We start from the raw sequence: 24,009 nt of genomic DNA on the forward strand, positions 1-24,009 counted from the left end.
AGAGCACTTGGGGGTCCGAGAGGACACACAGGGGGCATTTTGGGGGCAAGTAGGGGACGGGGGGCGGGCGGACATTGGGACCATGAGGGGCACTTGAGGGTCAGGAGAGGGAAACTGAGGGTACTTACGGGGCCCAGGGGCGCACTTACGGTTCAGGGAAGCACTTGGGGAGCAGCCGGGACGGTACTTCTGGGACAGTCCTGGCTCTGGTGGAACTCTTCAGGGGCCGTGGGGCATGACGGGAACCGCAGTCCCGGCTCTATCGGCGGCCTACAGGGACCCGCGGTCTTTCGGGAGTTGTAGTCCAGGAAGTGAGTAAACTGGCGCAAAACCAGCGGCCAATGGGAGGTGGGGGCCACGAGGGATTTTTGGGGGCTCAGGGTGAGCTTCTGATGCCCCCTTGACCCCCCACAGCGCCCCCAGGGGCGGAAGGACACCAGAAGCCCCCGGCGCCACATCAGCCATGAGAAGGTGAAGAAGACAGGTGAGCCCCACTCCTAAGGGTTTGGGGGTTCCCCGCCCTGATGCTCCCAATAAACCCCCAGACGCCCCTATAGACTTCCTAGTCCCCACAGACCCTCCAACGCTGTCCTGGGCCCCCCAAAACATCCCACAGACCTCTGGACTGTTAACGACACTCCAAAGCCCAAGGGTCCCCCAAAACCCCTACCTGGACCCCCAATATCTTTCACAGATTTTCCTCAGCACTCCTAGAGTCTCCCCCAAAAATCCCACAGACCTCTTCTAGATGCCCTATAGACACCCAGTGCCCTCCCAACTACTCCTGATTTCCAGCACTCCCCGTACAACCCCCCAAAATCCCTTCCTCAGCCTCATCAGAGCCCCTCCAGACACTCCAAAGACCCTCCCGGACCCCCTAGAGACACCCAGCGCCCCACCAACAGCTGCTTTTGAGCCCCCAGAAGCCCCCTAAAGCTCCTGGGGACATTTGGGGGGAGAGGGGATTGGGGACCATCCCAAAGGTGAGGGCGGTAAGGGAGGGAGTTTTGGGGGTCTCCCCACCTCCCGGGTGCAATTTTGGGGTGACATTGCTTTATTGGCCCCACCATGCGTTGGGGTTGCCCAGGTGGGCATTCCAAGAGGATCTTGATGGCCCTGGGGAATGGAAGGGAGAGCAAATGGGGAGTTAGGGGGACCTGGGGAAGGCGCAGGGGCATACCTCTGAAATTTGGGGGTGGGGATGTCTTGCCAAAGGCTTCCCCTTATGGCCTGGCAGTGGCATCGCAGCATCCAGAGGAGGAGGTCCCCGAGAGGGCCTGGGGGGGCTGCATGTCATGAGGGGTGGCAGTCCCACAAGTGTTCCCCCAGCCCCACAAGGGACTTCCTGAGCCAGAAGTGTCTTCCCAACCCACAAGTGCCCCTTCAGCCCCTCAAGTGACCCCTGACACACAACTGCCCCCCTGCCCCACAAGTGACCGCCCCTGGCCCACAAATGACCACCTTAGCCCACAAGAGTGCGTCTAGCCCCACCAGTGACACTCTGAAGGATTTCTCCTTTAATCTGATGTGTGTGACGAAACTGCCACAGGGTATGGTCCTGTAGGGACCACTAACGGGTCTCTGGTGGTCATATTCACAGAATGCTTCCATATTACACGTGACCTTTCCTTGAACGTTTTCCTTGAGTGTGCACTGTTACTTCTTGTTACATAACTTGACAAAAACCCCACTATATTCCTCATTACCTATTTGTCCACTGGGTCCAGCTGTGCTTGCGATCCTCTGTGCGTGCCTTTAAATCCTTTCAGCTTTTCTGACAGTTGTCTTTAAGCTCCATCCAGCACCTTCAGGGCAACTGAAAATTTCTCTTCTCCGTGTCATTTATCAGGACCCCCAAAACCCTTCCAGGGACCCCCATCTTCCTGGAGAGACCTTGTGGTTTGGGAGGTTTAGAGGGCTGAGGGGATCCCTGGGTAGTTTTGGGGGATCCCCATGTAGTTTTGGGGGTCCCTGGATGGCTTTGGGGGTGGGGTCTCTGTCTCTGGACAGTTTTGAGGATCTCTGTGGGGTTCAGGGTTTCCCCGTTTTTATGTCTTCGTTTTAAGGCAAAAGCCCTTTAATTCCCTGTTTGCCATCATCTCTCCTGGCTCCAGCTGGTTTTCTTCAGCTTTTTCAGTCATTTGGGCCAGAATTTCCCATTCGCTGGAATTCCCTGCTGGGACTTGGATCATTAATTTTGGGTAAAAAACATCTGGACTTGGCTTGTCCTTTCCCCAATGTCATGGGGTCAGAAGGTGCCATGGGGACAGCAATTCTGGGACTTCAGGGAATTTAGGATGATTGCTATGGGTGCCACACCTGTTATGACATTCCTGTGGGTCCCACACCTGTCACAACCTCCCTGTCAGTCACATCCATCAAGATGTCCTGTGAGTTCCACTCCCATCATTTCCTATTCCTGACAGGATCCAGCTGCCAGTTCCCAAATTCTCTGGAACTGTGAGTCATGCCCCTTGCTTGCCTCCCCCTGCCCCCATCCTGAAATTCTGCTGAATCTGCCCAAATCTGTATGGTTTGGCTGTGGCTTGAGTATTTTTTATTTGGGTATAAAAAGAGTGACTTTGGGACAAACACTCTGTGGCTGAAGGGGCCCGGGAACTGAACTGCCAAGGGGCTGGTGAGTGGGAAAGAGTGGGGAGGCTTAATTCCCTGTTTATTCCTGGTTTTCCGTGTTGTTTGGTGATGGGCAGAAATTGAGGATTTTTCTGCCCAAATTTCAGATTTTTTTACCCTTTCCCTTCCCCAGTTATATAACTTTGGCCCCCTTTTCCCCACAAGTTTCATAATTTTAACCCTTTTTCTTTCAAAATGTTGGGTTTTAAACACTTCCCAAATCTCAGGGGTTTGCCCTTTTTGTGCATTTTTCTCCCAAATTTCAGGTTTTTTTTGTCCTCATCATGCCCAAAATTTGGTGGATTTTTTCTTCACCTTTTTGAGGCCAAGTTGAGCATTTGGGAGGGTTTGTGTGGGACAGGGTGAGTGAAGGGTTTTCCCGGATGTTGAGCCCCATTTGGATCCAAAATTGGGGGTTGTTGGGCAAAAAAATACCCATTTTGACTGAAACTGGGGGGATTTGGGGAAAAATTCATCCTTTCCATGAAGTTTTAATGTGGATTTGGTGGAAATGGGGTATTGAGGTGGCATCAAGGGCAGGGGTTGGTGGGAGGGCTGTGTAAGCATTTTAACCCCATTTTGACGTGAATTTAGGTGATTTTAGTTAGAATTAATTTGTTTTTAGAGTGAACATGATATAGATGGAGACTCTGATGTGGCCTCAAGGGGATGTTTAATCCCTGTTTAATGCCATTTTGACCAATGCAGGGGGTGATTGGGGGAAAAATATATTTTGACCCAAAATGGGATAATTTGGGAAGAAAATCCATTTTGATCCAAATGTGGAGAATTTTGGACAAAAATTTTGTAGTTTCAAATGTTTGGAGTAGATTTTGAGGCAGTGGGGGCCAAAATAAGCCCCAAGAGGTTTACATGTGCTGAAAAAAGGCATTTTTGGGTAATTTGGAGGTTATTTGAGGCTTCTGGAGACATCCCAGGGCTCACATGGATTTTTCCCATAAAATAACAGTTTTCAGTGATTTTCAGTGTTTTTCATAAGGATGGCACAAGATGGGATATGGTGGCTCCTCCTTCCATTCTGTGGTAAGTAAAACTGCTGTTTTCCACACAAAATCCCCAAATTTCCTGGATTTTGTACATATTTCCAGGCTTTTTAGCACAGAAAATGAAATCCTGAGTCCCAGGGCTTGTTTTTGCCTGAAAATTCCTCTCTTCCCTCATTTTGCATTTTCTCCAACAACCTCTCAGCTGAAGATTTATTATTTTTAATCAAAACCCCCCATTTTGAAATATTTTTTTAATCCAAAAGCCTTTAGAATCTTCTTTTTTCATGAATGCCTCTATAATTTCATGGGGAAAATCCCCTTTTTCCTCACTTTCTACAGGAAAAAAAGAGTGCGCTTTGTCCTGGTTATTTTGGTTTACTTTTTGGTTTTGGGGGTTTTTTTTTGGGTTTTTTAGTTTTTTTTGTGTGTGTGTGTGGTTTTTTGGTTTTTTGTTGGTTTTTTTTTTTTTAGCTAAAATTCTAATGATTAGTTTTAGTGTTTTTCCAGGACAAAACCCCAAGATTTATATGCTGGAACTGTATTTTCTTCCAGGGAAAAACCATATGCTTTAAAAAGATGTTTTTAAATGAAAAAAAGTCCTTTTATTTGCTCTTTTTAAATAAAAGAAGTTGGTTCTTAAGGAAAAAACCCCCTTTTATTCCTTATTTTCCTGGCTTTTTTCTAATTGTCATGAAGACCTTTTATCAACCCAATTTTTAGGTAGTGTTCTAAAGAAAAAAATACTTTTTATTCTCTTAATGTTTTCTTGTTTATTTTTTTTTGTTTAATTTTATTTTAAAAATTAATTTAATGAGGAAGAAAAGCCCTCTTGAACTCTCTTTTAGGTTTCAGGTACTTTAAAGAAAAAAACCTCTTTCACTCTGTTCTAATTATTAAAATTCCAATTGCTCATTTCCCTCTTAATGTTTCTTCATAATCCCCCTTTTTTAAAAACACAACTCTTATTCATGTATTATTGCAGAAAGCCCCCTTTAATCCTCTTTTTTGTTCAAAGTTAAACCTCATTATTCCCTATTTTTCCCCCAAAACACTAAAATTCCATTTTTTTTCCAAAAAATCACCTGAATTTTTTTTTTAATCTACCATCCCCAATTCCCTATTTTTTAAATTTAAAAAAAATCCTGTGATGGGCTTTTATATATACAGAGTTTTATTCAATTTTCATCTCATTTTCCTGGGTTTTTTTCCCTGCCAATCTCAAGATTTTTTTTTTCCTCCCTTTTAATTAGGAGAAGATACCCACTTTTTTAAACCTGCTTTGGGGCAAAAAATGGCTATTTTGTTGTTTTGTAACATTAAAAAAATCCCTGAAAATATTTTTGATCCTTGTAAAGTATCTTTTGTTTAGTCTTCTTTTATATATTTATATATATAATGTATATTTTTATATATGCATTTTATCTTATACAAAAGACATAAAATTTTAATTTGCTAATAATAATATTAAATAGTGTAATTGAATAGCATCATATTGATCAATAGGACAGTAATTGCTTATTATTACTTATCTATATTTTTATGTGTTGTGGATATATTAATAATATACATACACTGCAACATTTCTATATGAATATATAATATCTCTACTGTAATTATAAAAAATACAACGTATGATCTATAATGCTGTAATTATCTTATTATCATTATTCTTGATTTCCATTTTTTAGTAAAAATTTCTATGAAAATTCAGTATAAACTTATTTAAAAGTTTATATGGATGTAGAAAAGATGTGAACTATGGGAACGTAATATGTCTTCTATTAATATAATATATTACTGCATTTATTAATATAGCAGACTATATATTGCTATTATATATAACTATATCTAGTTATTAAGATATAATTATAAACTATAGAATAGATATAAATTACTACAAATATAATTATATAATACAATTCTTATTTTACAATATAATATGATGTAGAGTTGCATAATATATGAATGACATTGTTATTGTATTACATTGTATTATAACAGTATGTAATTAATGCATATAATATTTATTAACATAATTATATATTATTATATTCTGCATTACAATGTAATGTCTACTATTATAATTGTTATATTAATTGCATATAATGATAGATTATATTGCAATATAGTATAATATAATGGTATATTATTTTTATTCTGGTCTCTAATATATTCTCTACCTTTGTAATTTTGCACCTTACTGCTTATTTTTGCTTGATTTTTACAATTTTTTCCCAAACCGTTTCTATGAAAACAAGAAATAAAATTATTTAAAATCATTATCTGTATACTTTTATAGAGAAAATATAAATCATCTACTGTTTTATATAATTATAAAAATAACATGTAAATTTATTTTCTACTATTATTAATACTGAAATAAATTCAATAGCCACAATGTTTATTATTATATTACTTTAATTATTTTAATGTTTATGGAGTTGGATTAAATATTTGCTGATATTTCTATCAAAATTAAGTACAAAGTAATAGAAAAAATACTACTATATATTTAAATATAAGTATTGTATATCACAGTTTTATAATTAATAGATCTGTATAATAATAACATGGAAAATTGTATAATGAAGTTATATAATGGATAATAAGTATAATAATACAGTAATAGGCCAAAATGTAATTGACATATTTTCACTGATATATGAGTCCTATATTATTAATATTTTATCAGTGTGCTAATAAGTAGTAATATGCTTAAGTATATTGCATAATACTAGTAATATATCATGAACACAAGGTATAATAATATAAATATCTAGTAATATTGTTGTATTAAGGAATAATATTTTATGTAATTAATATTAGTTAATAAAACAACATTATTTCATATTTTTAACACATTGATGTATTTTAATAATTTGTTAATATAATACAAATGTTGTTTATTAACATAACAAGCTGTAAATAGAATTTATATTATTATTATTATTAGATATAAAAATGAACTCTATAAATTGGATACTGCAGTCATATCTTTAATGTAATTTCAGTACAATTCCTACTGTAAAATGGGAAAATTGATATATAAACACATACAGTAATGATATAAAAATATAAAAGCCCCCTTTATATAACCCCTTGGTTAACATAAAAATTAACCAAGTCCCCCTTTTCCCCCTCTTTTCCCAGCACTCTCCAGTGCCAGCTACCGGGGCCGGGAGTTCCTGGCTGTGTTCCCACAGAACGATGACGAGTCCCCCAGTGCATACCTGCAGCTGCTGCTCACCTCCTATGGCCCTGCTGATACCCAGGTGTCAGTGATGCTCCATGGCGGCTCTGTCACCAAGAACATCACCCTGAGGCCAGATGTCACTGTGCCCTTGCCTCTCCCTGCTAACCTGGAACTCACTGGAAGCCACACTTCCCATAAAACCTTGGTGGTCCAGGCCAGCGCTGACATCTCCGTAGTGTCTGTCAGCACCAAGAGCTACACTGTGGGTGCCACTGCCCTCCTACCTATGGAGAGCCTGGGCACCAGGTACTATGTAGTGACACCTGTTGGGAACTACACTTATGGCCTGACTGAGTTCGTGGTGGCCACTGGCGCCACCACCACTGCTATCAGCATCACCACCACTGCCACTTTCCACTATGCTGGGGCCACTTATGTCCCTGGTGCCGTGCTCCGCCTATTCCTGCAGCCCTACCACAGCCTGCAGCTCCAGAGCAGCCAGGACTTCACTGGCACAGTTGTGGTGGCCGACACCCCGGTGGCCGTCCTCAGTGGCCACACGTGTGTCAAGGTGTCTGCTGGCTTTGACTTCGTGGTGGAGCAGCTCCTCCCAATGACAGCATGGGGTAGGAGCTACATGGTGCCACCCAACCCACTGCAGACAGATGTTGACTTCGTTTATGTGGTGACAGATGAAGACAACACCATCACCTACAACACCGGGAGTGGGAATGCCACCATGGCCATGGCGGCAGGGGAGGTGCAGACATTTGTGCTGAACCATAACTCCCACCTGTATATCAGTGCGATGGTGGCAGTGCAGGTGGTGTTTTTCTTCAGCGGGTCGTCCTGGCAAGATCCCTTCCTCCTTGTTGTCCCACCTGTCACTGCCCATTGCACTGCATTCCGCTTTAGCAGTGTGCCCAGCCAGTATAATCATGCCATCCTCATTGCACCCACCACTGCCACTGCCACCACCACCCTCAACCATCAGCCAGACACCACCATGGCATGGCAGGCCGTTCCTGGCACAGATTTCTCCTGGGCCAACATCACTGTGAGAGCAAAAATGCAGAGCGCTGAGAACTCACAGGTGCCCATCGGGCTCCTGGTATTTGGGTTCCAGAGTCACACTGGATATGGCTTCCCGGGGCTCTGTGCTGCCAGTGAGTACAGTCAGTCCACTGTTTTGTCACCCCAATGGTTGGGTGTTGTGCAATTGACCATTCACGGGTTTTCCCCTTTTTTTCAGTCCCCACACCACTCTCCTGTGAGGATTTTCTATGTGAGGAGAGGTGTGAGATGGTGGATGGACAACCAGAGTGCATCCAGGAGACTTTCTCCACCTGTTGGCTTGCTGGCGGATCACACTACCGCAGTTTTGATGGAAAAACCTTTGATTTCATGGGAACATGTGCCTACACCTTGACCACCATCTGCGATCCTGATCCCACCCTTCCTGTCTTCTCTGTTGAGGTCACAAAGAAGGAAAAGGAGAACTCCAAAGTTTCCTCCATCAGCTCCATCACCATCCATGTTGACAACATCACTGTCACTGCTGTCCAGTCAGAGAATGGGATGGTGAGGGTAAGCCATCATAATTTCCCAATTTTTAAAAATTTTGCTGAAATTACATATTTATCAATGATCTTGAGGGTCTCTTCCTAAATAATTCCTGGATTTGCTGGTGTGCAGGTAACCCTTGCATGAAAACACTTCTAGTCTTCTTGAACTCTATGCCAAATTTTGATGGATTTTGGTTGTTTTGATGGTTTTTGTTGTCCTCCAGGTGAACAACCACCGCTCGCACCTTCCCATCTCCCTCTCCCATGGGAAGCTCCGCATCCACCAGAAGGGCAAATCCATGTTGATCCAATCAAATTTCAAGCTGAAAGTCCTCTACAACTGGGATGATCATGTAGTGATCAAACTTCCAGCTGCTTTTTCTGGAAAAGTCTGCGGAATGTGTGGGAACAACAATGGGAATCCCCAAGATGACACTCTCTCTCCTGATGGAAAACAAGTGTGGGATTTTGTGGAATTTGGGCGGAGCTGGAAGGTGACCAGTGAGAGCAGCCACTGCCAGGACACTTGCGATGGTGACTGTGGGCGGTGCAGATGGGACCAGGTGGTGACATACAAGGCAGAGACCTGGTGTGGGAAGTTGTCCCAACATTCTGGGCCATTCCGGTCATGTCATGACACTATCAGTCCTAATATCTACGTGAAGAACTGTATCTATGACCTGTGTGCCAATGAGGGGCATCGTGATGCGCTGTGCCACGCCTTTGAGACCTATGCTGATGACTGCCAGGAGGAGGGGATCAATATTTCCGATTGGAGGACAACAGTGGGATGTCGTGAGTAGAGGATGGTTGGGTGAAAATACTCCTTGGGGTGGGAAGAGCCTAATTAATGTGGGACTAACGATCCATAGGATCATGGGTTGGGAAAGGTTATGGCAGCAGATCCAAGCAGGAAACCCATGGAAGGCCAGGGAGATTCCAGAAAGTCCATGTAGAAAGTCCACAAAGTCTGTGGAGTCTCTAGAAAATCTGAGCAAGAAGTCCTCAGAGACTCCAGAATGTCCAGGTGAAAGGTCTAGGAAGTCCATGGAGACTCCAGGATATCTGCGTAGATAGTCAAAGAAGTCTGTTCCACCGTGTGCTGCCCCACCCTGACTGCTGTCTCCCTCCCTGTCCAGCTCTCACTTGCCCACCCAACAGCACCTACAGCACCTGTGGCCTCGCCTGCCTCCCTACCTGCAACATCCCTGCTGTGTCATCCAGCTGTGCCACTGTCACCACCTGTGTGGACACCTGCATGTGCCACGAGGGCCTTGTCCTTGATGCCAATACCTGCATCCCCCCTTCTGAATGTGGCTGTGTCTTTCGGGGTCTCTTCTATGGTCTTCGCGAGGAATTTTGGGGTGACCTCACTTGCACCCAACGCTGTGTGTGTGACGCGGAGAAGCGGCAGGCAGTGTGCTGGGATTCTGGTTGTGGCACTGAGGAGGAATGCCGGGTGGAGGAGGGGATCCAGGATTGTTATCCCAAAAGTTTTGGGGTCTGCACTGCTGTTGGAGCCACCCACTATGAGACCTTTGATGGCAAGAGGTTCATCTTCCAGGGGACATGTGTCTACCTGTTGGTAGGGTTGTGTGAGGACACCCAAAATTTGGTGGGATTCCAGGTGTTGGTGCAGAATGGCCACCGAAGTGACAACCTCATGTTGTCCATCACCATGGTGACAGTCAAAGTCTACAACAAAACCATCACCATCAGCAGGGAACATCCTGGAAAAATCATGGTGAGTTTAGGAAATGATCCCTTCTTTTTTCACCACATTCTCCACCTTGTCCCAAACCTCATCCCATTAATATCTGAAATGTAATTAAATCAACATAATTTGGCTGTTCCAGATCAAGTGGTTGATCAACCTCCTCTTGGGACTTGGTCCTTCTCATTCTCTTAAATCCAAAATTTAATTCAATTCAAAATTTAATTAAATTGATGCTTTTTGATTGCTCTGGCTGTTGAAAATAGTTTACTATCAATTTGCAAAGTTGATCAATTTTTATGGTTTTCTCCCCAGATTGATGAGCAGTTGATCAATCTCCCATATCACTACAGTGAAAGAAAGATTGTTGTCTATCGTCATGGGCAGGATGCGGTGGTAGTGACCAATTTTGGCCTTGTTGTCACCTATGACTGGTACAGCCACGTCACCACCATGGTGCCCAGTGGCTTCACCAATGCCCTCTGTGGGCTCTGTGGGAACTACAATGGTGCTGCAAGTGATGACATGATGATGAGGAACAACCATGTGACGTCTGACCCAGATGCCTTTGGGAGCAGCTGGAAGGTCACGGATGTCACAGGATGTCGTGAGAGGTCAACAGTGGAATGTTCCAGCACTCTTGCACCTTCCCGGCTGCAGCAGGAAGTCTCTGGGATGGGGTGTGAAATTATTTTGGAAGTGGATGGACCTTTCAGAGCATGTCATAGTCATGTTGATGGCCACCAGTACTTCCAGAGCTGCATCCATGACTCCTGCCTGTTCCCTGATCAGGAAGAAGGGATGTGTCCAATCATTGCCTTCTACGCCACCGCATGCCAGGCTGCTGGTGTGTCCATCGGGAGGTGGAGGACAGATAATTTCTGCCGTAAGTTGGGACAATGGGAGGGTTTTTCCTTCAGCAGTATCCAAAGGATCCTCAGGTCTGCTCCAAATCCATGTATGAACAACCTAGAGGTACATGGGAATCCAGTGGGAATTCCACCCAAAGTTTTGGTTGATCCCATAATCCACCCAAATTAAACCTTTCCTAAGGAAGAAGTTGTCTCATCTGGAATAATTTACCCCCTCAAAATCTCCAATTTCCTGGTGTTGGCTAAAAGGTGGATAATTTAGAGGGAGAACCATCAAAAAATGTACCAAAAATAGTGGAATTAGGTTAAAGGGATTCAGCCTGGAGATCAGTTGAGGACCCAATGTGGAGTGACCCCATTCTTTGAGTGAATGTTACATTTTTCTCCATACAAAGGTGAGAAATTGGGTGGTTTAGTGGAAGAATTCCTATTGAAATGGGCTGGGATGTTCTTTATGGATGATCATTGGATCATCATCCAATAATCATTGGATCGTCATTTGATGATGCCCCTTGTCACGTGCACAGGGATGAAAATTGAGAGTTTGCCATGGGCTAAAAAACCCTGTATTTGGTGAAGTTTGCACCTGAATTCCAGGAATGTTCCAGGATTTGGCTTGGAATTTCCTGATTCCTTATGAATCCCATTGTTTCCCGGCAGATATTCCCTGTCCTTCCAACAGCTCCTATGAGCTCTGCTCACACACCTGCAAGCACACCTGCAGCGCTGACTCTGCCACATGCCAAGGGCGGTGCCGTGAGGGTTGCACATGTCAGGATGGCTTCATGCTCAGCGGTGACGAGTGTGTCCCCATGTCCCACTGTGGCTGCAGCCACCATGGAGTCTACTACAAAGAGGGGGAGACATTCTACCCCACAGAGCAGGAGGTGTGCCAGTGCCTCTCTGGTGGCACTGTGGAGTGCCAAAATACTTCCTGTCCTGATGGTGGCCATGGGAAGGTCGTCAGTGATGTCGTCCAGTCTCCCTTGCAGCTGTACAGCACCTGTGTAGCCACAGGTGACCACACCTATGTTACCTTTGATGGGATGGCCTTCAACATCACTGGTACTTGCTCCTACATCCTCACCCAGACCTGCACAAGTGAAAACGTGACATCATTTATGGTCACAATCCAGAAGGAGGCGCGGCAGAAGGGGAAGGTCTCTGGGATCCAAGCGTTGTCTGTGGAAGTCTATGGGGTCACCTTGACCTTGAAACAAGGAAAAAGGGCAGATGTCATGGTAACGTGGCACTTTATGTTCCAAATCTCATGGGATCCCCCCAAACTGGGTTTCTTTATAGAAGGGACACCTCAGCCCATCTCCCATCCCAGTCCAACTTTTCTTTCTAAGCAAGATCTGTAAATGCATTAAAACCTTGGTTGGAAGTTGTTTTCCCTAATTTTTTTGTTCTACCTCAATCAACCCCAAAACTCTGCTTCCTTGGTGAGGGGAGCCCTCACCCCATCTCCAAGACTAATCCATCCTCATCCAAACTTTTTTCTTCCAAGTGGGATCCACAAATCTGTCAGAATATTGTTTGGAAGGTGTTTCCCCCAAATGTTTGGTCCCACCTCCTCACTGGAGGACTCTTCCTTCTCTATCCCAGGTGGATTCCATCTCCCACCACCTCCCCACCATCCTGAGTGAGGGACAGGTCCAGGTCTACCCACATGGGACAGGTGTCCTGCTCCGCACTGACTTTGGCCTCGTTGTCCACTATGACCTCGTCCAGCACGTGATGGTCACGGTCCCCCAGACCTACATGGGGCGCTTGTGTGGCCTCTGCGGCAACTACAATGGCCAAGGCAATGATGAGTTCCAGCTTTCCAGTGGCCAGCTGGCTCCAGATGCAACAGCCTTTGGATCTGCATGGAAAACAACAGATACACCTTGCAATGACACCTGTCCCAAGGATGAGTGTCCCACCTGCACAGAGGAGAAAGTGGCAGTCCTCCAAAAACCCAACTATTGTGGCCTACTCACGGCCTCTGAAGGTCCCTTTGGCTCCTGCCATCGCATCATTGACCCCATCCCGTATTCCCAATCCTGCATCCATGACCTCTGTATGATGGGAGGGGACACACATGTCCTGTGCCAGAGTATCCAGAGCTATGTCACTGCATGCCAAGGTGCCGGTGTCACCGTGGGGGCTTGGAGGACATCATCCTTCTGCCGTGAGTTTGGGAGGGCACAGGGGCAAATATCCCCTCTTTGGAGTTGGGAAGATCTCTAGGTGATACTGGAGTTTGGGGGGGGCACAGGTGGGGAATGTTCCTTGTTTGGGTCTGGGTGACAGTGCTGACACATAGGACATGGGATGATGGTGATGGGATGAGCTTTAAGGTCCCTTCCAACCCAACTCAATACATGATTCCATGAAACTTCCAGCCCCCACCTGCCCAGCCAACAGCACCTACTCCCTTTGCACCAACACCTGTGCCAACATCTGCACCGGAAATACCACCACCTGTCCCCAAACCTGCACTGAGGGCTGCCAGTGCCACCAGGGTTCTGTCTTTGACGGACACAGATGCGTTCCCGAGGATTACTGTGGATGCTTTAGGGATGGGGAATACTATAAGGTAGTTTTTCTGGCCTTTTTTCCTGTTTTTAGGCATTTGTGTCTTTTTTCCCTTCATTTTCTCCCTATTTTTATATGTTTGCTTCCTTTTTCCTTATATTCCTTCTTCCTTTTATTTTTATGTCCTTACCTATATTTTTCATGCATTTGTTTTCCTTTCTCTCATATTTCTCTGCATTTACTTCTGTTTTCATGGTGTTTTCCTTCTTTTTCCTGGCTTAATGTATTTATATTTTAAAAATTAATTTCCCCACATTTTCTCTATTTCTTATGCATTTACACCTTTCTTTCTTGCATTTTCCCCTACTTTTCTTTCTCATTTTCCCAGCACTTTCCCCTTTCCATCCTCCTATTTTTATGCCATATTTCCCGTGTTCCCTTTCTTTCCCCCTATTTCTAGGCAGTTACATCTTTTTTCTTCTCTGTATTTTTCTCTGTGTTTTGTGTTTGCATTTATTTTTCTGCATTTTCCCCATTTTTCCTTTATTTATGCTTTTCCCCAGCATTTCCCCCCTATTTTTATACATTTATGTCTTTTTTTTCCTGCATTTACCCTTTTTTCCCCCTTTTTATAGGGAAGGTATGCATGTACATCCCTTTGCCTAGCAATTTGTTCACTATTTTCCCTATTCTTCTGCACTTACATCATTTTTTCTGCATTTTTTCTTTTTATCTCCTATTTTCATGGATTTCCCTTTCTCTTTTCTCCCCCCTGCAGCCCCATGAGATGCTTTTCCAGGATCACTGCCAGCGCCGTTGCACCTGTGTCCCTGGCCAGGGCCTTACCTGCCATGACCACGCTTGCACTGAGGATGAATTCTGTGAAATCCAGGAAGGGGTCTTGGGATGCATCAAAAAAAGTGAGGAAAAATTGAGGGAAGAAGGGAGTTTTAGATGCAAAGTGGATCCGGGAGAGATTGAGGGGTTGATTGGGAAAAAAAGGGTAGGGGAGGTGGAGGGAACAGAATTCTGCCTCTAAGGGTCAGGGATGGGACAATTCTTCCCATGGTTTCTCCCAAGGTTTCTCACTTGTTTTTCTTCCTCATCCCATGATGTTTCCCATGGTTCCTCCCATGTTTTCTCCCATCCCATGGTTTCTTCCATGATCTTTCCCATGCTTTTTGTCATTGTTTTTCCCATGGTTTTCCATGCTATGATTTCTCCCATGGTTCATTCCATGGTTGTTCCCATAGTTTCTTCCATCCCGTGATTTTTCCTATTCCATGGTCTTTCCCATCTTGCAGTTTTCTCTCTTATATGACTTCCCTCCACTTTCTTCTCCATCCTTTTGCCCAACCCATGGCTTCCCCCAGTGTTTATCTCCTATTTCACCCAGCCCATGGCTCATCCTGCTCTCCCTCCCCTCCCAGACCCCTGCAAGTCCCTGCAGTGCCGCCCCAAGGAACGCTGCCGGCCCCGCGGTGCCCAATCCCGTTGTGTCCCAGCCCTGGTCGCCACATGCTGGGCATGGGGTGACCCACACTTCCGAACCTTCGACGGCCTTGACTTTGACTTCCAAGGAACCTGCACCTACACCATGGCTGAATCCCATGGGAATGACCCTGGGCTGGTGCCCTTCAGGGTCCAGGCCAAGAATGACATCCGTGGTGGGATCCAATCTGTGTCCTATGTCTCCCTGGTCAAAGTTGACATCTATGGACAACGCATCTCCTTCCACCGGAATGAAAATGGAAGAGTCCGGGTGAGTTGGGTGGAGAATTTGGGCTTTTTCCCAACTTTTTGCTTCATCCAGCTCTTCCCTACCTCCTTCTTCATCCAGCAGTGCCAATGTTATTTTGGGATAAATCAATCAGATTGGGAGGCTGATTGTTGAAATATTGACATATTTTGGGAATAAAATGTTGGGATATGTCAGGAATAAAAAGTTGAGAAATTATGGGAACAAAATATGGGGAATAGAATATTTGGATATGTCAGGAACAGAATGTTGTGATAAGATTGGAATAAGATGTTGGGATTTGTTGGGAAAAAAATATTGGGATATGTCAGCAAAAAACCAGGAATAAGATGTTGGGATAAACTGGGATAAAATGTTGGTGTGTCTAGGGAATAAAATATTAGGATATTTCAGGAATAAAATATTGGCATGCAACAGAAATAAAATACTGTGGAGTGTTTGGATATTCTGGGAATAAAATATTGGGTCATAGTGGGAATGGAATATTGGGACCTATCAGTAATAAAATATCCCTGGAATAAGGGATATGTTGGGATATGTAAAATGTAAAATGTGGGGATATGATGAGATTTAGTGTTGGAATATGCTGGGAATAAAGAATTGAGATATGTGAGGAATAAAATATTAGGATACATTTGGAATAAAATATTGGTGTATGTTGAGAATAAAATATTGAGATAACTGAGAATGTTGGGCCATTGGCAGGTGAACGGGGAGGTGACGCTGCTCCCTGTGCTCCTGGCAGACGGGAAGGTGCGGGTCCATCCCAGTGGGCTCCGTGTTGCTCTGGAGACAGACTTTGGTCTCCAGGTCTCCTATGACTGGAACTGGCACCTCCAGATCAACCTCTCCAGCAGCTACTACCGCCACGTCCGTGGTCTCTGCGGGAATTTCAATCTCAAGCCCCTTGATGACATCCCTGAGGCTGGTGACAACATCACTGCAATTGTCACATGGGCCAAAAACTGGAAAAGTGCTGACTTTGAGGTTGATGACCCAATTTGTTGGGATTATTGTGATGGAGTATGCCCAGTGTGTGATGAGAAAAAGAAGGAGCTTTATGGCGGGAACCACTATTGTGGGATCATCAAAAAATCCTTCCAGGGGCCCTTCAGAGCATGTCACAACATAGTGAAGCCTCATGACTTCTATCGCAACTGCCTATCCGACCTGTGTCTGAGCAATGGGGCAAGGTCAATCCTCTGCCAGGTGCTGGAGACCTATGCGGCAACGTGTCAGAAGCATGGGGCCATGGTCCATGACTGGAGGACGCCATCAGGATGCCGTAAGGGCTGGGGTTTTCTTTGAGAAGGGAAAGAGCCAGAGTGGGGGAGGAGGGGAATGGAGTGGGATGCATCCTGGGTTGAAACCCTCAAATCTCTCAGGTGATCCTTGGAAATTCTCCTGGTGCTCCAGCTGCTTCTTGTGTCCCAGAACCCACCACATCTTTCCAAGAATCCATCCTACATTTTCAAGATCTTTCCCACATGTTCCAGGCCTTTATCATTGTGTTCCAGACCTCATCTTGTGCATTCCAGACACCATCCCACAAGGCCCAGACCCTTGCCACATGGCTCAGACCTCATCCCACTTGTCCCAGTCTTTTCCCACATTTTCCAGACCTTCCTCCTTGCAATCCAGGCCCTTCTTGTTTCCCAGATCCTTCCCCATGTTCAAGACCTTTTCCCAATCCCCACCTACTCTGTTGAATGCTGTCCACTCCCCTAATCCCTCCCTCATCCCAGTTTCCTCCCCCTGCAGCCTTACCTTGCCCTGAAAACAGCCACTATGAGCCCTGTGGCAATGCCTGTCCAGCCACCTGCTCCGACTGGGACAGTCCAGCCACCTGTGACCAGCCCTGCGTGGAGACCTGTGCCTGTAACACTGGCCACGTGCTCAGTGGCGGACAGTGCGTGCCGGTGTCACGCTGTGGCTGCACCCGTGATGGCCGCTACTACCATCCTGGCGAGGAGTTTTGGGGCGATGACACCTGTCACTCCAGGTGCAGGTGTGACATGGAGCTGGGAATGGTGGTGTGTGAGGACTCCGGGTGTAAGCCGGGTGAGGTGTGTGCAGTGGTGAAGGGTGTGCGGCGGTGCGTGGCCAACAGACACTCCATCTGCGTGGCCACTGGTGACCCCCACTATACCACCTTCGATGGGCGCCGCTATGACTTCATGGGTACCTGTGTCTACCTGTTAGCTGGGCTCTGCTCCACTGACCCCACCCTCATCCCCTTTGCTGTCACTGTGGAGAACAATCACCGTGGCAGTCACCTGGTCTCCTTCACCAAGGTGGTCACCATGGAGGTGTACAACATGACCCTCAGCCTCAGCCAGGAACATCCCCAGAAGGTCAAGGTAGGGATGAAGGAGATGATGGGGGTGGTTCAGAGTCATTGCATGGCATCTGGTGAGGGCTCAAGGTCATGGTATGGTCTTCAGGTGCGCTTCAAGGTCATCACATGACACTTGGGTGGAGTTTCAAGGTCCTTGTAAGGTGTTTCGGTGGATTTCAAAGTCATTTCAAGGCATCTGGTTGGGTTTCAGGATTCTTGTATGGTGTTTAGATGGGTTTCAAAGTCATTGGGGTGGCGTCTGGGTGGGCTTCACCTTGGTGGGCTACAAAGCCGTTGTGTGACAGCTGTGGGTTTCAGGGCAATTCCATGGCATTGGGTTAGGTTTCAAGGTCATTGTATGGTCTTCAGGGGAGTTTCAAGGTCATCATGTGGTATCTAGGTGGTCTTTAAGGTCATTCTATGACACCTGGGTGGGTTTCAACTTCTTTGGGTACCTCATGCCACCTGCAACTCTCTTGCCAGGTTAATGGTGTCCTGTTGGACCTTCCCTTCACCCACAACCATCAGCTCCAGGTGTCTCTCCGTGGTGTCCATGGCTTCATCACCACTGAGATGGGTGTCACTGTGACCTTTGACTGGTACAGCTACGCCCGTGTCATCATCCCCAACACCTATGCTGGCGCCGTCTGTGGCCTCTGCGGCAATGCCAATGGTGACCCCCATGACGACTTTGTCACCCATGATGGCCACCATGCTGACAATGAGACCCACTTAGGGGACAGTTGGAAGGTCAGCGATGTCCCTGGGTGCTCAGCTGGGTGCAGCGAGGGCTGCCAGGTGTGCAGTGATGCCCAGAAACGTGCCTACCGTGGGGATAAGCACTGTGGGCTGCTGGGGAAGAAACGGGGGCCCTTTGCTGCCTGCCATGACATCATCGACCCCGGCCCTTACTTGGATGACTGTCTCTTTGACGCCTGCCTGTATGAGGGACACCAGGACACTGTGTGCCCGGCCATTGCCACCTATGTTGCTGCGTGCCAGAGCCAGGGCGCTGCCGTGCGGCCGTGGAGAACGGCTGCCTTCTGCAGTATGAGGGGACCTGGGGGGCTTGGGAGAGTGCAGGGGGGATTTTGGAGGGCAGAGAGGGACACAGGGTTTGGGCAAGGAGTTTTGGGCTGTCCATGGAGGTATTTGGGGTGTCTGGCAGGGGGAAGGGGAGTGGGGGCTGTCTGTGAGGGCTTTGGGGTTTCCATGGCAGGTTTGAAGTGTTCCCAGGGGTTTTTGGGTCTCCATGAGGAGCTTTAGGGTGTTAGTGGGGGTTTTGGGGTCTACACAGGGAGTTTTGGGGTGTCCATGGGGGATTTGAGGTCTGCACGAGGGGAGGCCTGGATGAGGGACTCTAGGGTTCAGACAAGGGAGTTTTGGGAAATCCATGGGAATTTGAGGTGTCCGTTAGGGTTTTGAGGCTTTGCAGGGAGTTTTTGCGGGGGTTTTGGTGTTCCCAACCCTTCTCCCTTCCTGACAGGCCTTGTGTGCCCCCCAAACCAACACTATGAGCTCTGCGGCCCTCCCTGCCCTCCCACCTGCCAAGGTGAAGTTGGACCTCAGGACTGCTCTGATGCTTCCACATGCTTTGAAGGTTGTTTCTGTGATCCTGGATTTTTCCGGAGTGGGGATAACTGTGTGCCCCTCCCCCAGTGTGGCTGTGTTTTGGAGGGCCGCTACTACCCCCGGGGAGAGCAGTTTTACTCTGCGCCCCCCTGCACTGAACGCTGCACCTGCTCTGAAAATGGGAGGCTGGATTGTCACCCCACTCCAGGCTGCTCCAGTGACGAGGAATGCACAGTGCAGGACGGGGTACTGGGGTGCCACCCCCGCACCTGCAGACAGTGCCAGGTTTTGGGGGCAGGGGCTTACAGCACCTTCGATGGGCACCTGGGGAATTTTGGGGGGTCCTGCACCCTCCTACTGCTGGAGTTGGAGAGGGGTGAGCCTGAAGAAGAGCTGGAGCCTATCACAGTGGCCTTGGAGCAGGAGGACACAGAGGTGCAGCGGGTGACGGTGGTGGCGCACGGGGTGACTGTGGTGATGGACAGGGGACAGCAGTGGGAGGTGATGGTGAGTGGAGGCCCTGGGGGCTTGGGGTTGCAAGCCCTGGTTCTGGGGGAAAAAAGATACTTGGGGGGCAAAAAAGGGAATGGAAATGGGGTTTTGGGAGGTGCAGCAGTGAGGAAAGGCCTTGTTTAAGGTGAAAGCTCTGACTTTGGGGTGCACACCCTGTTTTTCAGGAGCAAGCCATGTTTTGGGGGCAATGCTTTTGGGGGTGAAAGCCTGGTTTCGCAGATACAAACCCTGTTTGGGGTACACACACCACTTTTGGGCTGTACAGATCCTTTCTGGTGTGCTAGCCGTGTGATTGAGGTGGAAACCATGATTTTGGGGTTGAAAACTCTCTTTTTGGAGTGTAATCACCATCCCTTTTTGGGATGTAAACCATGGGTTTGAGGTGCACAGAAGGAAGTCCAGACCCTAGTTTTGAGGGTGCAAACCCTGCTTTGGGGGATGCAAAACCTGGGGGGGTTTTGGGGGTTTAACCCACCCTTGGTCGTCCGACTTCCCTTTTGAGATCCTCACCCCTGTCTCCCCCAGGTGGATGGCGAGCGCCACTTGCTGCCGCTGTGGCTGCGTGGGGGTGCAGTGGGGGTGGCGCAGGTGGGGTCCCACCGGCTGCTCCAGGTCCAGGGGGGTCCCAAAATCCTCTACGATGGCAACGCGTATATGGTGCTGACGCTGCCCCCCGCATCCCACCGCCCCCGGGGCCTCTGCGGCAACTTCAACGGGGACCCACACGACGACGACCCTGACAGGGAGGCTCTGGGCATCTCCCCCCCAAACTGCACCCGCCTGGCGCCCACCCCCAGCTGCTCCCAGGCCCAAGCAGGGCGCTGCGCAGTTCTCGAGGACCCCGAGGGACCCTTTGCGGGGTGTCACGGGGTGGTGCCGCCCCGCACATACCTGGTGACCTGTGAGCGCCAGGTGTGCGGGGGGGATGGAGACCCCTGCACCGGCTTTCAGGGCTATGCAGCCGCTTGCCAGGCAGCTGGAGGTGCACTCCAGGAGTGGCGGGAGGCCACGGGTTGCTGTGAGTACATGGAGGGCTTGGGAGTTTTGGAGGGGGTCGGGAATTTGAGGTGACAAGATGATTGGAGTTGGGAATTTGGGGTAGTGAAGTTTTGGGAGGATGGGAATTCACGGGTCAGGATTTTTGAGGGGACAGGAATTCTGCAGGGAGTGGAAATTTTGGTGGGGGTGGGAATTTGGAGGTTTGGGGGAGTGGAATGGAGCAGGGTCTCATTCCTGCATGGAAAAAGGGGTACATGTCTGCATTACTAAGCCCCCATCTGGGGAATGCTCAAATCACACCCCCAAAGGGGACCCCCCCCCCCCAAAACGGGGGGAAGCCTGTGTCCCCTGGTGGAACCCTGTACAACCAGTGGGGCCCCCGTCGTCTCCAAATGGGAGCCCCATGGGAGCATCCACCCCAAAGATGGGATGGCATTGATCCCAGAAGACACCTATTGACCCCAGATGACCCCCCAGTAGCTCCACTGCCTCCCATTGACTCCCTTTGTTTCTTCCCTCCTTTTCCCAGCCCTCACCTGCCCTCCCAAGAGCCACTACCAGTTGTGTGCCCGCACCTGTGAGCACACCTGTGCAGGTGTGTCAGCCCCGCCCCCCTGCAGTGAGCGCTGCTTTGAGGGGTGTCAGTGCGCTGAGGGGCTGCTGTTCGACGGGGCCCGCTGCGTCCTCCCGGGCACCTGTGGCTGCCTCCACCAGGGGCGCTACTTCCAGGTGAGTGTGGCCCCAGTGCCTCCCAGTACAGCCCAGTTCCAGCCCTAGCTCCTTCCAAGCTCCCCATGATGATCCTGGGTCCCTTCAGTGTGCTCCCACAGTGTCCCCAGTCCCTCCCAGTACACCCCAGCATCCCCCATGTCACCATTTCTCCATGTGTGTCCCACTTTCCCCAGACACATCCCCCAGTAGACCCTTTAGCCCAGGGTCTCTCCTCACGGTGAGAGCTCAGGGTCTCTCCTCCCTTCCAGTGTCCCCTGGTATTCCCTGTATTGTCCACAGTCCCTCCCAGGGCAATCGAGTCCTCCCCCAGTTTCCTCCCCAGTGCTCACAATCCCTCCCAATTTGTCTCTGTTCCCTCCACAGTTCCTCTGAATGCATCCCAGTTTCTTAGTGGGGTAACTTAGTGTCCTTCCCAGTGTCTCCCAGCATGTCCCAGTGTCTCCCTGTGTCTGCACCAGTGTTCCCAGTGTCCCCCAGCAGGTCCCAGTACCCCCAAAGTGCCCCCCATGGGGGACATGGGGATGTGTGGGGACATGGCCACATGCTGGGGACATGCTGGTGGTTCCCATGGGCACCCATTGGGAATATGGAGACACACAGGGGATATGGGAGCCATGGGCCCCCTTCCTTCCTCCCATGAGACCTCACAGCGTCATCATCCCCATGTTTTGGCTGTTTTAGGCCACTTTTCCCCACTTTTCACATTTTATCCATGGAAAATAGATCGCTGAGGCCATCCTGACCTCTGACTGCTCCCAATCCTGCACCTGCCGGGGGCCTGGGGGCCTCCAGTGCCGCCCCTTCACTTGCCCCTTTGGCCACACCTGCGGCCTCCGTGATGGCACACGCACCTGCATTGCACGCCCAGGGCACTGTGCTCTGTCCCCTGCCACTCGCTTCGTCACCTTTGATGGTGTCACTGGCCCTACCCTGGTCACTGGCATCTATGTGGTGGCCAGCGTGTGTGACCCCCGGGACCCCGTGTGGTTCCGGCTGCTGGGGGACGTCAGGGACGTTGGGGACCAGCCAGCAGTAGTGGCACTTCACCTCTTCACCCCCCACGGCCTCATCACTGTGCAGAGGAACAGGAAGGTCTGGGTAAGTTTTCACCACCCTGGCTGGTACCCAAAAATGCTGTCACCACTGCATGTTGTCACTCTAAACATCATTCTAACCTTCATTTTAATTAAAAAAAATTGATATTTTTCCCTAATTTCAGACCTGGTAAGAGTCCACATGGGTTGACCCATTCTGCCAGCACCACAGGATGTTCTTACCTTAATTTTTCCCAAATTGCTCTATTATGCTCCCAGTTTCCTGCCAGTGAAGCACCTTTGTGGGTCATGGTCACTAAGAGACATCCATAAATTGACACACCCCATAATTTTGACCAAAATTGCTCTTTATTCTCCCAATTTCATGTCAGAGAATCACCTACATGGGTTGTCCCTCATCTTACCCCCACCATGCCTTGATGCATCCCATCATTTTCCCACAAACTCCCTCTTTTCCACACAGATTCTTCCAACTACCCTTCACCCCTGCATCACCCCAAATCCCCTTTTTTCCATTATTTTGGTGTTTTCCAGCTCAACGGGATCCCCACTCCCCTGCCCGCGGAGTTCCCAGGACCATTGACCATCACGGAGACACGCACAACACTCCGGATCAGTCGAACCCCGGGATTTCTGGTGGAACTGGGCGCTGTGGGGGTGACAGTGGAGGTGCCCAGGGAGGCACGGGCGAGGCTCTGTGGCCTCTGCGGTGACTATGACGGTGCCGCCGGCAATGACCTGCGAGGGCCCGATGGGACGGTGACAAGTGACACACGGGCACTGGCCGAGGCCTGGCGGGCACCCGACTTCACCTGTCACCATTGAGTCAGAGATGACACGTAGTCGGATTAGAAAGCAAAGTGGCAAAAACTCTTGTTTATTTCATCCTCGCTTCTTTTATAGCTTAGTTTGCGACAGGTGGTCATTTAATCAATACATTTCACCTGATTGGCTAATTAAAAAGACACCCATTTGTAAACAATCTTATTAGAAAAACCACCTGCAGGCTGTTTTAATATTTGGCTGTCATTGTTTATCCCCAGCTCCCTAAACCTTTCCAGGCTGATTCTGGGAAAACTTATCTAGCTTTCTCTATCTCTGATCAGGCTATCACATCCACAATCACCCAGGTGGGTGATACCAGGGGCACACTGGGAGAGGGGGGATTGGGGCGTCTTGGGGGTGGCACTAGAGGGAACAGTGCCAAAAAAAGGGAGAAAGCCTAAAAAAGAGGGGAAGAATCCCCCAAAGAAGGGAAAGAAGGCCCAAAAGATGGAAAAGAGACTGAAAAGAGGAAAAGGAGTTCCCCAAAAGGGAGAAAAGAGCCCTGAAAAGATGGGAAAGGAGACCAAAAAGAGGGTGAAGAGCCAAAACTGGGGAAAGGACCCCAAAATTTAGGATAAGAGACCAAAAAAAGGAGCAAGAGCATGGGGGGGGGGTGGGGGAAATAACCCCAAAAGATGGGAAAAGAGACCCGTAAACAGGGAAAGGAGTCAACAGAGGAAAAGAACTGAAACAAGTGGAAAGAGATAA

The 24,009-nt window shown here is 48.2% G+C and overlaps 1 protein-coding gene across 1 annotated transcript; it reads left to right on the forward strand.

The window, feature by feature from the left end:
- The first annotated feature begins 1,068 nt into the window (after nt 1-1,068).
- LOC118689263 (IgGFc-binding protein-like) lies at nt 1,069-23,615 on the forward strand. Its single transcript, XM_036387380.1, has 19 exons — nt 1,069-1,087; nt 6,792-8,000; nt 8,087-8,421; nt 8,624-9,194; nt 9,539-10,143; nt 10,429-10,999; nt 11,646-12,226; nt 12,594-13,161; nt 13,376-13,569; nt 14,287-14,428; nt 14,939-15,270; nt 15,973-16,552; nt 17,029-17,627; nt 18,089-18,653; nt 19,092-19,684; nt 20,216-20,708; nt 21,219-21,418; nt 22,145-22,519; nt 23,011-23,615. The coding sequence occupies exons 1-19, from the start codon at nt 1,069-1,071 to the stop codon at nt 23,299-23,301; spliced, it is 8,823 nt and encodes a 2,940-aa protein (XP_036243273.1). The 3' UTR covers nt 23,302-23,615.
- Nucleotides 23,616-24,009: the final 394 nt, after the last annotated feature.

This window comes from Molothrus ater, chromosome 9 (assembly GCF_012460135.2).
Source record: "Molothrus ater isolate BHLD 08-10-18 breed brown headed cowbird chromosome 9, BPBGC_Mater_1.1, whole genome shotgun sequence".
NCBI classification, from domain to species: Eukaryota; Metazoa; Chordata; class Aves; order Passeriformes; family Icteridae; genus Molothrus; species Molothrus ater.

Excerpts from the sequence above, each read along its gene's own strand:
- LOC118689263 (XM_036387380.1), top strand. Across the intron at positions 16,553-17,028 it reads GAGGACGCCATCAGGATGCC|CCTTACCTTGCCCTGAAAAC; the intron begins GTAAGGGCTGGG and ends CTCCCCCTGCAG. Across the intron at positions 20,709-21,218 it reads GCGGGAGGCCACGGGTTGCT|CCCTCACCTGCCCTCCCAAG; the intron begins GTGAGTACATGG and ends TCCTTTTCCCAG.